This window comes from Salvelinus alpinus, chromosome 5 (genome assembly GCF_045679555.1).
Source record: "Salvelinus alpinus chromosome 5, SLU_Salpinus.1, whole genome shotgun sequence".
Taxonomy (NCBI): domain Eukaryota; kingdom Metazoa; phylum Chordata; class Actinopteri; order Salmoniformes; family Salmonidae; genus Salvelinus; species Salvelinus alpinus.
Genome location: NC_092090.1, coordinates 71,462,378 through 71,479,575, shown reverse-complemented (window position 1 = coordinate 71,479,575; position 17,198 = coordinate 71,462,378). Strand labels below are relative to the sequence as shown.

The following is a 17,198-nucleotide window of genomic DNA, read 5'->3' as shown; positions in this document are numbered from 1 at the left end:
CAGTTTGGGTCAACTCAACTGTAAATGTTACTGCTCTGTCTCTATCATGTCAAATAAGGGAGCAATAGCACAACGGACAAGAAACTGACCAGTACCTTATGTTGCTTTATCTTTTCTTTTGAGTTGGAGTCATGACAATGATGGTTGACAGTTTTAGTTTTATACATGTTTATTACTTGATAACAATCTCATTAATATACGCTTATATCAGCCATGCTTAATTTAAAGTTTACAATTGAATACAAAATGTAGAACAATTCACATTTTTGTTCAAGATTGATTGCTTTTTCTCTATAGACATGGAATGCATAATAAGTTAAGGGCTTCATGTGACAGGTGGTTTCAGGTCGATCCTGGGTTTCTTCAGCCTCCCCTTAGACGGAGCGTCAGATGGATGGTGCTTTGGTTTGTGATGTTGTAGTACTCCAGCCTCTGGCCATCCTCCAGCTGCCTACCCTCATGAATCAGCCTCTGTTGGTTGGCAGGGACTCCCTCCTTGTTTTGTACCTTGGCTTTGAACTGGGTTACAGTCTCACCAGGCACCACATCATATGTGTGTGTCTGGCCCTTTTCGTTTTTCAGGAACACCTGGATAGGAGCGGGCTCCGTAATCAGCACCATCACTTTAGATCCTGAATGCAGGCCATAGTCGCTCAAAGTTTTTGAATCATCGCTGAGACTGATGTTGCTCCCATTGACACCTACCAGCCTCTGCTTTGTTGTGGGCACTTCAAAGTGTTGTTTAATCAAACTCTTGAGAGACCCCACGGTGGTGTGTGGCTGAACCTTCAGGGGAAGTGAGTTCCCGTTCAAAAGTGTTATAGTGAGTTCCATGATAGATATCTGAAAGAGGATTTAATGTATTATTTATTTGGTCTTACATTAGCATAGCTCAATTGAATGTTTTGAATAAATTAGTTTAGTAACACTTTACTTAAAGTATACTGGTGTAATGCTTTATAACTTGTTGAAAGCATGTATGATCCTCATAATAAGGCTAACAATATGTAATGTTTTGTCTCTATCCAACATTTCAGCTGACTCAAATGGCTGGTATATAATGAGAATCATTATGAGATGATTGAAAGACATAAGGGAGTCATACACACTCATGACAAGTTATACTGTACAATGCATTATAACTTTTGTATTTACCTACAGGCTTTAACATGACCATTTATTCAGCCCATTGTAATAACTAACACATTTTAAGAATTTGCTTGATATGCTGTTAAGCTTTTTTCTCTCCAGTTGATTTCTGTAAGATAGGCCTGTTGTAGCTTAATAATGAAAAATGACTTACATGTTCAGTAGATATTGTTGAGTAGTTGTTGTTGTGAAGTCTTGCAAGTTTGTTTTAAGAAATACTGTTGGTAAATCCGTTTGCTGACAATTGAAACTTATCCGATGAAAGATGATGATAGCTCTGTCAGTGTACATCTGAGCAGTCTATGTATATAACATCTGATCTGCCCCGCCCCTCAAATTGAGATTCGTTTTTCCCTCTCTGTCTCGCAGCTTTCGGTTTCTATTATAAAATAATGATGTAGTCTGCTGCTGTTTGCAGAAAGTTGAGTGCAATAAATTGTTTATTTGATATTGCCCAATGACGACTTGCCCCCAATCAAAGTATGCCCAATTTTGATTTAATTGATGTATATCACACTGAAATTTACAAAGATCACTGAAATTTCAAATTCAAATTCAAGCTGCTTTATTCACTCTAGCTCAGGGGTGTCAAACATTCAGACCGCGAGGGGTTCCAATCCGGTCCGCCGGTGACTAAAAATGAAACTACAGTTTCTTGACTGTCTGTCCAGTTCTCTAATAATCACTAGACAGCCGGGGAGCATCGACAATTCATAATTTTGAGGCAAGGAAATATTTTTTTTAGATGTCAGTGCTGCCCTCCAGACGTCGCTGAAGACCGAATGCGGCCTTCGGGGTAAAATGAGTTTGACACCCCTGCTCTAGACCATTCCATATAATTCATTATTTTAAATCGGGGTAGGCAACTATATAGATTCAGCCCCCGGCCGATTTTTGTCGGAGGGGATGATCCAGATGCCAGAACATAATTATAATAAGTTGTACACTACAAATTGACCACAACTAAGACAAAAATTAGATTGTATTTAAAAATTTGAAATAATTTCATACTTTGATTACATTGAAACACGATCACATCTAGTTTTCTATTCGTGGGAGTATTTGATGAACAGATTTCTGCATAGTTCCTGATGGTTGTAGTCTAATTTTGATCAAAAACTTTGGGGGGCCCAAAACGTATTGTGGCCCGGTTTGGCCCGCAGTCCGCCTTTTGCCGAACCCTGTTCTAGATCATTTCCTATCATTGAACCAGGTTCTAGATCATTCCCTATCATTCTAGATAATTCCCTATTTTTCAACACAGATATGTCAACCACCAGAAAGGAAAGAGAAACCTAATGCCTAAACCCAACCTCATTGGGAAAACCCAGGCCCAGATGTTACTAACAATTATGAGGAATTGCAGGCATCTTGTGATACGTCAGACATACACCTTTGTGAGTGCAGAGGGAATTTTAACAGCAATACAAATATAAAGACTATACCCTGCCTCATCCTCCCCAAAATGATATCAACACATGTTTATTTTGTCAGTAGTTGAATCATGTCTTTCAGACTACACATCTTAGTCAGACTGTACCCAAAGTTATTCACCCGTATGTTCTCTAGTACAAACAGTAACCAGTGGATGTACAGTAACTTCTATATTCTCCAGTAATTTATGTTCTCCTCTTTAATTTCTGCCTCTATGGATATTTCCAGGGGTCAATGACCTCTGTGCATTTGACTGATGTAATTCTAATGAGTCAGAACTGATGTCTGCCATGTCAGCTGAGGTAAGTGGTGTTAAAAGCAGTTCAATCAGGTGTAGACTTCTGAGAACTATAGGTGTTTGTTGTTGTTTCCTGTGCCAACCCATGAAGCTCAGCCTATTCTCTCACTAAGTCTGTGAGGACACCTTTCACCGCTGATGTCCTGTTAGTAAAATACAAGTCATTTTACATTACAGATGTGCCTTGAGGCAGAATTCTTGGTCATTCTAATTTCTGTCATAAGCAATGAGAGCAGAGAACGCTTGGGTGTTTATATTTTTAGCAATATGACTTAGCAGCAATTACAGTCATGGGGTAAGATGCTCCAATTTAACTAAAAAGGCAGATTGGGAAGGTATACCAAAGAAAATGTATTGCATACTTACACTACAACAGTGATTCTCAACTAGGGAGCCTCGGGGGGTTTGAGAGACTTTTCAAGGGGCCTGGGGGGGGACAACAATTTTCAGGCGGACGCTATTTGCATGATAGGCCTCAAGAAACAAAAACTAAAAACAAACAATCCAAAATATCTCAGGTTTTAGTTTGGTACTATTTGAAATACAAAACATGACATGCAGCCAGTAGATGATGGAGGCAGTGTTTTGGAAACGGATGTAACCTTTGAGACTGACGACTGGAAGAAGGCAAGATGTCAACTGACTAGGTGATGTGAGGCAAAAAAAGGGTGCGAGGTTCAAACCCATACCGACATCTGCGAAACACAAGCAGAGTACTTTCTCCTTTGAGTCAAGTACAGGAGAGATAATGCCATGTTCCGCTCCTGAAAACCCTGAGCAGTCGACGGATAGTGAACTCTCTCAAATTGAACCTAACAGAAGTGAAGAGGAAAAACCTGCGCCGACAGGTGAGGTGAAGGCTTCCGAGCCTCACACCAATGATCAGAAAATTGCCTGAGATGACTCTGCCCCGTAGGAGTATGATTCATGGAGAAAGTGGATCCATGCCTTTTGGCCGATCCGTTTGTTGAATCAGGCTGGGTAAAGAAGGAGTTGGGTTCTGTCAATTTGGTCAAAGCATCCAGAAGTGGACTCACGTTTCCCGACACGGAACGAGAGCTGTGGCCTGCTTTTCTCTCCGGAGCAGAGCGCAGTTGAAAGGAGTGATAACAGGGGTGGCGTTGAGTGTTGAGGTGGATCGACTGAAGTTGAGGATCCCTGGTGTCTGTGATGTACGCCGTTTGGTGAGACGCAGACCCAATGGGGAGCGCGAGACTGAGGAGACCCTGTCTGTCCTTCTGAGTTTTGATGTAAAGTGTTTGCCAGATAAAGTCATGCTAGAGTATATAAGTTATCCTGTGAGAGCTTTTGTTTTACGAACCCACTATGGTGTTTCAGGTGCCAAGTTTATGGTCATGTTGCAGCAGTATGAAGGAGGGAGATTCTGAGGTGTGAATTGTGCAGGAGAGCAGTTCAAAGGAGTGTGGTTTTGGTGTTCAAAGCGCAGTGTTTACATTTTTCGGGTGGTCATGTTGCTGGGGATCAGAAATGTCCTGTGCGAGTGAGACAGGTTGAAGTTTCCAGGGTGAGAACAGTACAGAAAGTGTCATGCTGAGGCAGTGAGGAAAGTAAAGGATGGTGGGAAAGGGGTGAGGGACCCTGAGAGGATCCCTGTGAGTAATAGGCCAGTACAGAGTGACCCGTACAGTTTGTGCATTGGTAAGGTTGGCTTCTTGGCGTTTATTGCTGTGGGCATTTCCTTTTTCCCTCACTTCCCTTTTTTGTGAACAAATGTGCAATGCATTTTCCGAACTGTGAAAGGCACCAATAATCAACAAAGCGTCTAGTCTGCCGGAAAACCACAAGCGAAGAAGAAAACAGTGAATTTTGTGTGCAGGGCCGCCACCTGGTGGATATGGTAGGTGGTTTTTGACGGAACCGGAAGTCAGTGGATGGAACTAGCTAGCCTAACTAGCTAAAAGAAGCGCAGAGATCCTCCGACAAAGGTTTGAGGGTACCGATCTCTGGAGATAAGCGAGAAATAACATTATACGAGCTTTAGAAAAGAATCACAGCAACCAACGGGGTTGCAGGTCTGATCAGCGACACAGGAAGGTAGGTGAGCTATCATGTACTCTTCTGCAAACCCAAAACATGGCACACGAGTCAGCTAGGCTAACTTGTTAGCTAGCTAGATGCTAACTTCCAACTGAAGCTAACGTTACATTAGATACTAGCCATTTGTAGTCGACAATTTGCTGGCTAGGTAATGAATGAATGGGCTAATCTGGGTTTTACATGTGAGTACAGATTGGGAATCCAGGCAGGTAGCTACCACGAGGCGATATGAAACGTATTATGTTTGAAATATAGAAACTAGTTAGCTAACCACTGTATCCCGCCTACCAGCTATGTTATCATTTTTGAAAGGAAACATCACATGAATAGCTAGGCTAGCTTTAGCGTAGGAAGCTACCTGGGTCAAGAAGGGCGTAATTTCGTCCCGCAATTCGGGGCGTTCCTGTATATGCAGGAACCCCTCTTTATACTTCTATTGGTCCATTTTTTAAATAGGACTCAGACGGGCGCGCTCCAGTACACTAGGCGGTAGCACATTCACGCACACTACCTTTAGCGCCTATATATTGGTGATCGTATCTTCTGGCTGGGGAGTTTTGTTAAGAGCTCCACGCTTTCTGTAAACGTTACCAAATATCACTTGCTGTTCGGTTTGGATACATAAGGAACCTATCTTTCATATTAGCGAGAAATCATTACACATTTCTATTATTTTTTTTATATGGTTAGGTTTCCCACACAGCCATATTTCCATGTTACAGCGCTTATTTATGGAAGACGGGCGTACTGGTGCTAGTTCTGTGTCTCGGAACACCGGTGTGTAAACGGAAGACAGACGCCACAAACGTGTTGTGACTGAAAAATACTGTCTGCTGCAACTGTGTTAAAACAGTTTACAGTAAGTGTATCTTTAGCTTTTGTTGCATTTATGTGAAATGAAAGCAAAGATTTGTTTGTAGAACCGTACTGCAATTGAAAATGTATCCACGTTTAGCTGGAGTATTTGGCTGACAGGCCCATTATCCTCTAAAAACAGACCACGTTAGGCTTCTTTAGTCCATTATTGGTCTAGGACACCGGTAGGCAGTGTCCTTCACCTCCGCTTGTTGGGCAATGCGTTCCCGCACTTCCACAGGAGGCGGGAGGCTGGGGCGACACCGCTAACTAGCTAGGTCACCAATAGACAACCAGAATATCAAGTGTCGCACGCAAGCTTGAAGATGGCGTGCTCAAGGGAGTGGGGGGCCTGTTCAAGCCGGAACCAATGGGATGTTAGAGTGGGGGGCGTTCCTGCAGATGAATGTATGCCCACATCCAGGAACTCCCCGAATTGCGGGCCGCAATCAGACACTATTGTCCGGCTGGGTTTTCGTCTCAACAGGGCCCGGTTTTCTGATAGCGATGGAATTTAGGCGTAACGTTTCATCATTCCTACAACAGCCGAAAATGTAACAACCGTTTCCCAAGCACCACGCTGACTTGACTAGTTATATACAGGTACAAAAAAATGAGAGAATGGTCGCTAAGTGCGTCGTTGGAGCATTTGTTGATACTGATAGGATCGAAAGACAGTGAGCGCTGCTCTCAGATCAGCTTTCTCCATTCAAATCATTCCTAAACAGAATTATTTCACAATACTGACGACGTATCCGCTTCTATAGATATTACCACATATGGCTGCAAATATTAAGGCGGCTTATTCTAATGCTTACTCAATAAAAATTACCCAAATCACCGATTTGGTGGCACATTGCATACGCTAGGCTACACATAATTAAATAGATTGTGACAAATTAGACAGCAGCCTACATGTAGCAAAATAGAACTCAATTGATTTAACATGAAATGCGTTTCAAAGTGATTGAAAAAACCTATAGCCTACTGTTTATTTTAAAGCAGTCATGCTTCAAATGAAAACCGATATATTTTCATACTTCGCTTGTTTGTATCAATTGCAAAGACATTGGCAACTTCGTAATTGTAGTCAACTTTTGTTCTGAAGTTATCAGCGGTCACAGAGAGACGGGTCATCCATGTGATTTGGTGTTTACGCGGAAGCACCTAACACACTTAACGTGTGGTTAGCGTGTCTACGAGTGGTCTGAGGCATGCGTTAGATTACGAGCGTTTAAGTGCAACGTTAATACCGATGGTTTTGTGGAAACTTCGATATTTAACGATGCTCCTACGAAGGTTCTAACGATAAACTTAGCCTTAAGATGCTTTTGGGAAACCGGGCCCTGGTGGTTGAACCATTGGGTGTGGGTTGGTGTTTGATTAATAGCTAGCTCTGTCTTTGTTGTGTATATGTTGCAGGCTTGATAACATGTACTTGTAGGGGGTTGTTTGCAATGATAATCTATTTTTGGACATTTATGAATGGCAGAAATTAGGGGTCAAAACATACATTTGAGTTCAGGGAGTGTTCAGTATTGATAACGCCTTCTCTCTTTTTCCATCAGGATCAGTTCTGTTAACATCATGGCAGATGGCAGGATCTACGTGGGTAACCTTCCAGCTGATGTGCAAGAGAGGGACATTGAGGATATATTCTTCAAATATGGCAAAATCAGAGACATTGAGTTGAAGAACAACAGAGGCACTATTCCCTTTGCCTTTGTGCGCTTTGAAGATCCACGGTAAGATAAACGTCCATGTCCATGAATGGCATTCTTACTCGTGGACCAATAAGACCAGATTTACATTGACATTTTAGTCATTTAGCAGATGCTCTTATCTAGAGCGACTTGAATTCGTGCATTCACCTTAAGATAGCTAGATGAGACAACCACATATCACAGTCATAGCAAGTACACTTTCCCTGAACTCGGTAGTAATGGAAAGATGGCAACGTGCTGGATGGCCGCCGTTTTGCGAACTCCGACCCAACTTTGCTATTTTGTGATTCTTTTGGCGTTTACTTTATTTTCACAAAATATTTTAGATGTTATCATGAAATATAACATGCTGCCACTTAATGAACTGTTTGAGGCTATAAACAATCAGGAAAACTTGCATCCAGAGGCTGCCTTTCTTGTCGCTGGCATTTTTAATTCCGCTTCATAAAGACACATGATTCTCAACTTTCATCAGCACGTCTCCTTCACAACTAGGGGCAATAAAGTCCTAGACCGAGGTTACTCTATCCACAAACAAGATACAAGACCCTCCCTCGTCCGCCATTCGCTAAATCAGATCATGGCTCCTTACTCTTGCTTCCTGTTTACAAGCAGAGGCTCAAACAGGAAGTACCTGTGACTTGCTCCATTGTGAAATGGTCATTAGAATCAGAGGTTGTGCTATAAGACCGATCTTTTATTCAAAAAATGTTTTAATCTTAAATATTGCAGAAATATTGTGGATTCTATCAAAGTAATTGTTTGCATAATTTTCTATTTTTTTTCTCCACCTAACCCTACCTAAACTAAAGGACAGCAATACTTAGGCTTCTACTTCCAGTTTATACATACTATATACATTTTACGGACACGGTACATTTTACATTAGTTATCTATTTTTTTCCCCCTTTTTTATCCCACCCTTCAGCTACCCTTAACCCCTCCCATCTATCTCTAAAAAACCATCCCATCTTGACTTCTACTTGACAAATATTTTTCAACTGTGGTGGATGTTTCACAAAATGTCTGAACCTTTCTATCATTAATTAACAAAGATATTGTTTTAAAAAAAACAATTTCAAATAATGTTTTATCTATTTGTATTTGAGTTTAACCATAATATTATTTGAAATATTTGTTCTGTTTATTTTTGTTGTTGTGGGTTCAACTGAAATTGCAACCAGATTTCTATGGCTTGTTTTAAAAAGTGATAGTTTGGAGATTATTTCAGTTTCAAATGACCGAAAGTGACAGGTTATCTGAATAAATAGAAACATACAATTTTTTAACATAGGGTGAGCCATTCTTACTAGTCTGCTGGAGAACCAGTTTGGATTTAAGTGTTTTTTTTAAGCATTTAGTGAGAGGTTCAATGCTTTAATATTAAATAATTTTAGTCTTGCAAATATATATTCATTTTATAAATAGGGCGGTTTAATTTTGTCTGGCTTGCCAAATAAAGTGGAATATCTTTTGCTCATATAATATATTTAATTAAAGTATTCCAGTGTAGGCAGGGCCATCAGTAAATTAGTATTTATTTTTATTTAACTAGGCAAGTCAGTCAACAACACATTCTTATTTACAATGACGGCCTACTAAAAGGCCTCCTGCGGGGACGGGGGCTGGGATTTAAAAATATATATACAGTGGGGAGAACAAGTATTTGATACGCTGACGATTTTGCAGGTTTTTCTTACAATGTATGTAGAGGTCTAATTTTTATCATAAGTACACTTCAACTGTGAGAGACGGAATCTAAAACAAAAATACAGAAATCACATTGTATGATTTTTAAGTAATTCATTTGCATTTTATTGCATGACATAAGTATTTGATACATCAGAAAAGCAGAACTTAATATTTGGTACAGAAACCTTTGTTTGCAATTACAGAGATCATACGTTTCCTGTAGTTCTTGACCAGATTTGCACACTGCAGCAGGGATTTTGGCCCACTCCTCCATACAGACCTTCTCCAGATCCTTCAGGTTTCGGGGCTGTCGCTGGGCAATACGGACTTTCAGCTCCCTCCAAAGATTTTCTATTGGGTTCAGGTCTGGAGACTGGCTAGGCCACTCCAGGACCTTGAGATGCTTCTTACGGAGCCACTCCTTAGTTGCCCTGGATGTGTGTTTCGGGTCGTTGTCATGCTGGAAGACCCAGCCACGACCCATCTTCAATGCTCTTACTGAGGGAAGGAGGTTGTTGGTCAAGATCTCGCGATACATGGCCCCATCCATCCTCCCCTCAATACGGTGCAGTCGTACTGTCCCCTTTGCAGAAAAGCATCCCCAAAGAATGATGTTTCCACCTCCATGCTTCACGGTTGGGATGGTGTTCTTGGTTGTACTCATCCTTCTTCCTCCAAACACGGCGAGTGGAGTTTAGACCAAAAAGCTCTATTTTTGTCTCATCAGACCACATGAGGATTTTAATCCATGACGGGGTAGTGTGTTACTAATGGTTTTCTTTGAGTGTGGTCCCAGCTCTCTTCAGGTCATTGACCAGGTCCTGCCGTGTAGTTCTGGGCTGATCCCTCACCTTCCTCATGATCATTGATGCCCCACGAGGTGAGATCTTGCATGGAGCCCCAGACTGAGGGTGATTGACCGTCATCTTGAACTTCTTCCATTTTCTAATAATTGCGCCAACAGTTGTTGCCTTCTCACCAAGCTGCTTGCCTATTGTCCTGTAGCCCGTCCCAGCCTTGTGCAGGTCTACAATTCTATCCCTGATGTCCTTACACAGCTCTCTGGTCTTGGCCATTGTGGAGAGGTTGGAGTCTGTTTGATTGAGTGTGTGGACAGGTGTCTTTTATACGGGTAACGAGTTCAAACAGGTGCTGTTAATACAGGTAATTAGTGGAGAACAGGAGGGCTTCTTAAAGAAAAACTAACAGGTCTGTGAGAGCCGGAATTCTTACTGGTTGGTAGGTGATCAAATACTTATGTCATGCAATAAAATGCTAATTAATTACTTGAAAATCATACAATGTGATTTTCTGTATTTTTGTTTTAGATTCCGTCTCTCACAGTTGAAGTGTACCTATGATAAAAATTACAGACCTCTACATGCTTTGTAAGTAGGAAAACCTGCAAAATCGGCAGTGTATCAAATACTTGTTCTCCCCACTGTATATATATATATATATATAACTGGGAAATTATTAAACAATTCATCAGTGATTTAAAAATAAAAACATTAAAAAAAGATTCTCACAAATACTGTGCATTCGGAAAGTCATTCAGACCCCTTGACTTTTTCACATTTTGTTACATTACAGCCTTATTCTAAAATTGATTAAATTGTGTTTTCCCTCTATCTACATACAATACCCCATAATGACCAAGCAAAAACAGGTTTGTAGAATATTTTGCAAATGTGTATGTAAAAAAAAAAAATACATTTACATAAGTTTTCAGGCCCTTTGCTATGAGACTTGAAATTGAGCTTGGGTGCATCCTGTTTCCGTTGATCATCCTTGATGTTTCTACAACTTGATTGGAGTGCACCTGTGGTAAATGCAATTTATTGAACATGATTTGGAAAGGTGCACACCTATCTATATAAGGTCTCACAGATGGCAGTGCATGTCAGAGCAAAAACCAAGCCATGAGGCTCCAGAGAGGCACACCGGTCTAAGGCACTGCATCTCAGTGCTAGAGGCACCACTGCAGACCCTGATTCGATTCTAGGCTGTATCACAACCGGCCGTGATTGGGAGTACCATAGGGCGGCGCACAACTGGCCCAGCGTCGTTAGGGTTTGGCCAGGATAGGCCATCATTGTAAATAAGAATTAGTTCTTAACTGACCTGCCTAGTTAAATAAAGGTTAAATCAAAAAAGTAAATAAAATTGAAGTCAAAGGAATTGTCCTTAGAGTTCTGAGGCAGGATTGTGTCGAGGCACAGATCTGGGGAAAGGTACCAAACAATTTCTGCAGCATTGAAGGTCCCCAAGAACACAGTGGCCTCCATCATTCTTAAATGGTGTAGTGTGTAGATTTGAGGAAAAATTTAATTTAATCCATTTTAGGATAAGGCTGTAACGGTACAAAATGTGGGAGAAGTCTAGGGGACTGAATACTTTCTGAAAGTACTGTAGACAAGTATTTACCTTTCCATGGAAGCAAGATCTTGTTTATTTTTGCTAACTTTCTATGAAAATGTATTGAATTTACACTGCTCAAAAAAATAAAGGGAACACTTAAACAACACAATGTAACTCCAAGTCAATCACACTTCTGTGAAATCAAACTGTCCACTTAGGAAGCAACACTGATTGACAATAAATTTCACATGCTGTTGTGCAAATGGAATAGAAAAAAGGTGGAAATTATAGGCATACTCACCCCAGATGCATACTCACCCCAGATGCATACTCACCCCATCCCTCCCCCACAAACACCTCTACCCCTCTCTCCCCTTCCACTCATAGATCGACCTATTGTTTCCACTTCACAATAACAGCACATACAGTTGACCGGGGCTGCTCTAGCAGGGACTTAGCTGCCCTCTTCAACTGTAAGTGCTGTTATTGTGAAGTGGAAAAGTCTATCTAGTTTATGTAAGATACTTTTTGAAGAGGTAGGGTTTTGGAAGATGAGCACGGACTCTGCTGTCCTGACGTTAGGGGGAAGCTCGTTCCACCATTGGGGTGCTAAGATAGATAAATAGACGGACTCCCATATGCAATGTGTTAATCAAATTGACATGTCCTTATGTATCAGGGATGCCGAGGATGCAGTCTATGGGAGGAATGGTTATGGATTTGGAGACTGCAAGCTTCGCGTTGAGCACCCTCGCTCTGCCTCCTCTAAATTCAACGGTTCTATGGGTGGTAGTGGTCGAGGGAGTGGGGACGGAGGTCCCGGTGGTCCTAAAGGGAGGTTTGGGCCTCCTACTCGGAGATCAGAGTTCAGAGTTATTGTGACTGGTAAGTGGATAAAGTCTGCTTAAAAAAAAAAAATTTACACCTCTCTTCCTTCCATTTACAGCAGGTTAGATGTACACTGGTATTGTTGGGCGTTGCCTATAAAGGCCAAAGTTCTCAATGGTTTGCTCTCTGTTCCCACAGGCCTGCCTCCGACTGGGAGCTGGCAAGACTTGAAAGATCACATGAGGGAGGCTGGAGATGTTTGTTTCACAGATGTTCAGCGGGATGGGGAAGGGGTGGTGGAGTTCCTGCGCAGAGAGGACATGGAGTATGCCATGCGGCGCCTGGACAGGACAGAGTTCAGATCACACCAGGTAACTAAATACTCAGATCCTCAGCTATACAGTGTTTTAAGAATGCGTTTTCAGGACATTCTCTGACATGGACATCTTTCAGGGGGAGACTTCATCTATCCGAGTCCATGGAGAGATGGGGGCCAGCAGAGGACGCTCGCGGTCCCGTTCCAGATCCAGGGGACGGTACTCACCCGCTTATCAAGGTCGCGGCTCTCCACCCCCTCGTTATCAGTCGCCCCCTGCTCGCAGATTGTCTCGCCATAGCCCCCCTCCACGTCGCTCCTCTGCAGCACACCGTAGCCCATCAAGCCGCAGCCCACCCCCTCGTCACTACCGATAGTCTACCTACAGGAGGGAGCCAAGGCTGGTGATTACTTTCTTTTGTGTTGCTTTTTAAGTATGTCATGTGCATTCCACTATGAGTACTGTCTCCAGAGGACTTTTTAAATGGTGTAGACAGAGCGGATGGGCAGATCTGCATTTGCCTAACATTCTCAGACCTAGGATATGGCTGGTTAGGGATATTTGTGAAGGAGACTGCATACTAGAGGAATACAACATAATACAGCTCTTTAATGTAGTTTAAAAAAATAAAATGTTTCTGTAAGAGCCTGTCTAGCCTGCCCTGCCTTGTAGATGGTTGCCTCGCAAGTGTTCTCCATTTTGTTCCTCTTTTTTATTTTACGTGAGAATGAAATTATTTCTTTCTCCTGCCCCATTCTCGAAATAATCTTTGTATCTCGTAACAGCTTTGTAAAAAAAGTGTTATTTTTTTCAAATAAAGTGAGGACTCTTAGTATGTTTATTTGTTTTAGTTCCCGAATGCATGAATTGTACATTCATTGGTTGCCTCTTTAGTCCTTAATAATCATTTGCAGAGCACCCACAAAGTATGTACCATTGGGAGTTATGGTTTGCTGCTTTTTCAACATAATGACACTACATAACGTTCAGAGAATACAGTGTAAGGGAGTACACACACAGATCAACACTGGATGATCTTTCTTTGATTTAGCTTCAGTTTGTCTGGTTTGAAGGTGCCTTAATACATGCCAAGCCCTGACCCTCTTGATGGTTGGTCAGTCTTTATCATTTAGCCATGCATTTCTTTGCAGAGGTCTCTTTCAAATGAAATACAGTATCCAGTCATTAATTTACATTTCAGTAATTTAGCGAACGCTCTTATCCAGAGCGCCTTAAGATGAATGCACTAAGATACATGGGTGGGAAAACCAGTCAAATTTAGCTATCAGCAAAGTCAGAGCACATACTTTGACTCAGATCTCAGAGTGCTTCAACATGGCAGCTCTCTCATCTCTCTTCGGTAGTGGAATGTTACCTGCAGAGAAAAGAGCAATTTAAGTTTCATGATATACAAAATGGGGTACTGCCGCCTTAAGAATAAACAACGATATTTACTCCAATTCATGAGCTGATAAAACAGTAGCCAAGATACGCACCTGGCGGTGCCACAAAGTACTCCTCCACTGTGTTTTTGGAGAGCTGGAGCAGTTCCTCTGCACAGTTCCCCTCTGCCACGGCATCCTCCCTCAGATACAGTGCCCTACAGAACAGAGGGTTTTCAATCTGTGAGACTAAACAAGTCACCTTAAGGTTAGGTAGGTAACTATTGGTTCCCTCTCCAAAAATTACCCAATATTTGTAGATCTGAAGCAATTGGATAGGGCAGTAAGCAAAATGTGATTGCTCCACCAAACCTTCCATTAAACACTTCCAATGGATTACCACTACCCAATTCCTTCAGATCAAACACTGAAGGGCTAGGGGCTGCTTCAGGATCTGCCTGGCCTGAGTCTAACCTTTCCTCCAGAACTGAATCCATTGGGTCAACCCCATCTGTGTCAACAACATGGAGCTGATCTGCAAATCGGATGGCTTTCTCCAGACAGGCCAGCCCCTCCTGGTTGCGGAAATCAACCAGGGCTAGTCTCTCCAATTTGTCAACAAGGTCTACAGGAACTTGGCAAGGCTGTAAGAAAATGCTTATTAGATGTTAGAACTTATCAATGTCACTAACAGTTAGCCATTTAAACCTATTTGATCTGGCTTAAATTTACAAGCTAATAAAAACCACTTCATTAAAGTACAGTATACTAACTGGGGGTAGCTGGTTCTCCAATACAGGCTCCAATGTTGCTACCCTGGGCACCTAGGATTGAAAAATTAACATGGGCAATACAACAAGAAACTGCAACCACAGTCCACATGTGTACGATATGCTGTACTGGTTGTACTGTACATTAGCTAGCTAATCACTTACCTTAGAGTTGCTAATTCGGGTACTGTATTGATGTACTAAAGTTATCAGATGAGTCCAACGAAAGCAGCTAAAGTTTTGCTTGGATTTTCGGTCCTGCGACGTTATGGAAACTCCTGTGACACCTTGGCGGTAGCACGAAGGCCCTAGATTAAATGCTAGGGTCTGTAACTTTCGTGTATAATTCACTACGACATACATGTTATGCTGGCTAATGTAACTAGCTTGCAAATGCCTATGCAATTCCTATTACGATGAAATTGTGCGTAGCTAGCTAGTCAATTTAGTAAACTAAGCAATGGTTAGCTAGATTTTATGAGCGTCTCCGTTGATTCCTGGAACTCAAAAATAACATCAGTCAACAGCTAACTGGCTAGCTAGCAGAGTCTAGTAGGGGAGAATATCAATTACATACTACCGGCTTTTTCTCAAACCCCATTGGAGGAGAAAGTCAGAGGGGCTTTCTCGTCCAATGGGTTTTGAGAAGGAGGCGACGCGAGGAGTATTCAATTGAGATTCTCTCTAGAATTTTCTTAGTCAAGGATCTTCTCTGTTGACTGTGAAATTACTTACATGGTTGACCTCAGTCAAACAGACAATATGCTTTCTACACGGACAAAATGTTAGATGTATTTCTATCAAATCAACACTTGACTTTTTATGCAAATCAAAAATTATGAAATAAGGCCAGATGTTTTTAGAATCACTTCCATTTTGTTTGATGTTTCTATTACATTTCGAATAACACATTTTATAAGACATTGAAATGAATTCTTTATAATTTGAAGTATTTCTGTCAAAACAACACTTTTTTATGCAAATAAAAGGTAAAAGTAAGCCAGACCTTTTTAGAATAATTTGCATTTTGTTTAATGTTTCTATGACAATTCATGAAAAAGTTATTGCAAACAAGAGATTTAAATGCTTTTTTTTTTTTTATGATTTGATGTATTTCTATCAAATCAACACACATTTTTATGTGAATAAAAGGTTGTTTAAGTAGGCCAGGGGTGTCATTACACCAATTCTATTGCAAACGTTTCATCTGTTGCAAAACATTTAGCAAAAGAAAACATTTACTCCAAACGCTGTTGAGCTCCGTTTAGTTTTTTAAACGGATGTCATAGTTCAGTCGTGTATCTTAAAAAAAAAAAAAATAAGCAGCAGGAAGAAGTTGGAAGGAACCCTGCGGACTTCACTCCACTAGACCACAGAATAATCAACTTTTTAGATGTGCAGCTTGTGCCAAACACTTCGCAGACTATTCAAATTGGGTGGCAACCATTGAGCTGTAAAATTACGATGGCAACGAGTGGAAACCATACAATTAAAATGAACTACAACTTCCGTTTAAGAACCCAACATTTTTTACGTCACGTTTTGCAACCGATGGACCGTTTTGCATTAGAATCGGTGTAATGAATCATTAGCATTTTGCAATTAGCATTTTGTTTAATGTTCTATGACAATCCATGAAAAAGTTATTGGAACAAGATATTTAAAAGCATTTTTTTAATGATTAGATGTATTTCTATCAAATCAACACAACTTTTCATGCAAATCAAAGGTTGTGAAAGTAGGCCTTTTTAGAATAATTAGCATTTTGTTTAATGTCTCTAAAACAATCCATGAAAAGGTTATTGTAGATAAGAGAATTCTATGCATTTAAAATAATTTCGCGAATGTATGTTGAATATATATTTTTTTTTTACATCGGTGAAGAACTGTGGAAGAGCATCAGATTTTTAATCTGAGGTTCCAGGGTTCAAGTCCCTGTTCGGGCTTGACTTTTCCCAATTTAACAATAGATTATAGATTTTGTTATGGTACGTTGCATGAAAAATACGTAATTTAGCCTACAGTTGCCCACAGACAGCCAATGATGTGAATTCAAACTATGAATGAGAATGCACAGCACAGCATACATCTTTCGGGAAGGACTTTTTGAAGGCTGAAGCACAGAGTTTCTAAATAGAAAGAGGTGCAACATCGCAAGACTTCCAGGAACGCTTGCGAAGCAGACCAAGACTGTGTTTGGGGTTGGACAAGTCAATGGGAGAATTTATATATTCTATATATTTTCTAATTTTCTCGAAATCTAAAGGCAAAAACCACTTAGTCGTAGGCCTATGTTGTTTGTTCCTGAACTGGCCGAATGGCAGAGCTAT

General features: G+C 41.0%; 3 protein-coding genes across 6 annotated transcripts; 1 reads left to right on the top strand and 2 right to left on the bottom strand.

Annotated features, from left to right (window-relative positions):
• Nucleotides 1-151: 151 nt before the first annotated feature.
• Nucleotides 152-1,462, bottom strand: LOC139576688 (polyubiquitin-like). Its single transcript, XM_071403032.1, has 2 exons — nt 1,304-1,462; nt 152-843 (listed from the first exon to the last, which is right to left on the bottom strand). The coding sequence occupies exon 2, from the start codon at nt 832-834 to the stop codon at nt 364-366; it is 471 nt and encodes a 156-aa protein (XP_071259133.1). The 5' UTR covers nt 835-843; nt 1,304-1,462; the 3' UTR covers nt 152-363.
• A 3,274-nt stretch (nt 1,463-4,736) lies between these two features.
• On the top strand, nt 4,737-13,548 carry LOC139576686 (serine/arginine-rich splicing factor 9-like). 4 transcript variants are annotated; one of them, XM_071403027.1, is made up of 5 exons: nt 4,737-4,936; nt 7,363-7,539; nt 12,251-12,456; nt 12,598-12,770; nt 12,853-13,548. In XM_071403027.1, exons 2-5 carry the CDS (start codon nt 7,382-7,384, stop codon nt 13,090-13,092), a joined length of 777 nt encoding a protein of 258 aa, XP_071259128.1. In that variant the 5' UTR covers nt 4,737-4,936; nt 7,363-7,381; the 3' UTR covers nt 13,093-13,548. The 4 variants fall into 4 exon arrangements, with proteins under 4 accessions (XP_071259128.1, XP_071259129.1, XP_071259130.1 ...); XM_071403028.1 differs by having other exon boundaries at nt 4,737-4,940; XM_071403029.1 differs by lacking the exon at nt 4,737-4,936 and adding an exon at nt 5,451-5,798.
• gatc (glutamyl-tRNA amidotransferase subunit C) lies at nt 13,537-15,453 on the bottom strand. Its single transcript, XM_071403031.1, has 5 exons — nt 15,034-15,453; nt 14,872-14,922; nt 14,573-14,742; nt 14,213-14,316; nt 13,537-14,091 (listed from the first exon to the last, which is right to left on the bottom strand). The coding sequence occupies exons 1-5, from the start codon at nt 15,229-15,231 to the stop codon at nt 14,030-14,032; spliced, it is 585 nt and encodes a 194-aa protein (XP_071259132.1). The 5' UTR covers nt 15,232-15,453; the 3' UTR covers nt 13,537-14,029.
• Between the last annotated feature and the right edge of the window lie 1,745 nt (nt 15,454-17,198).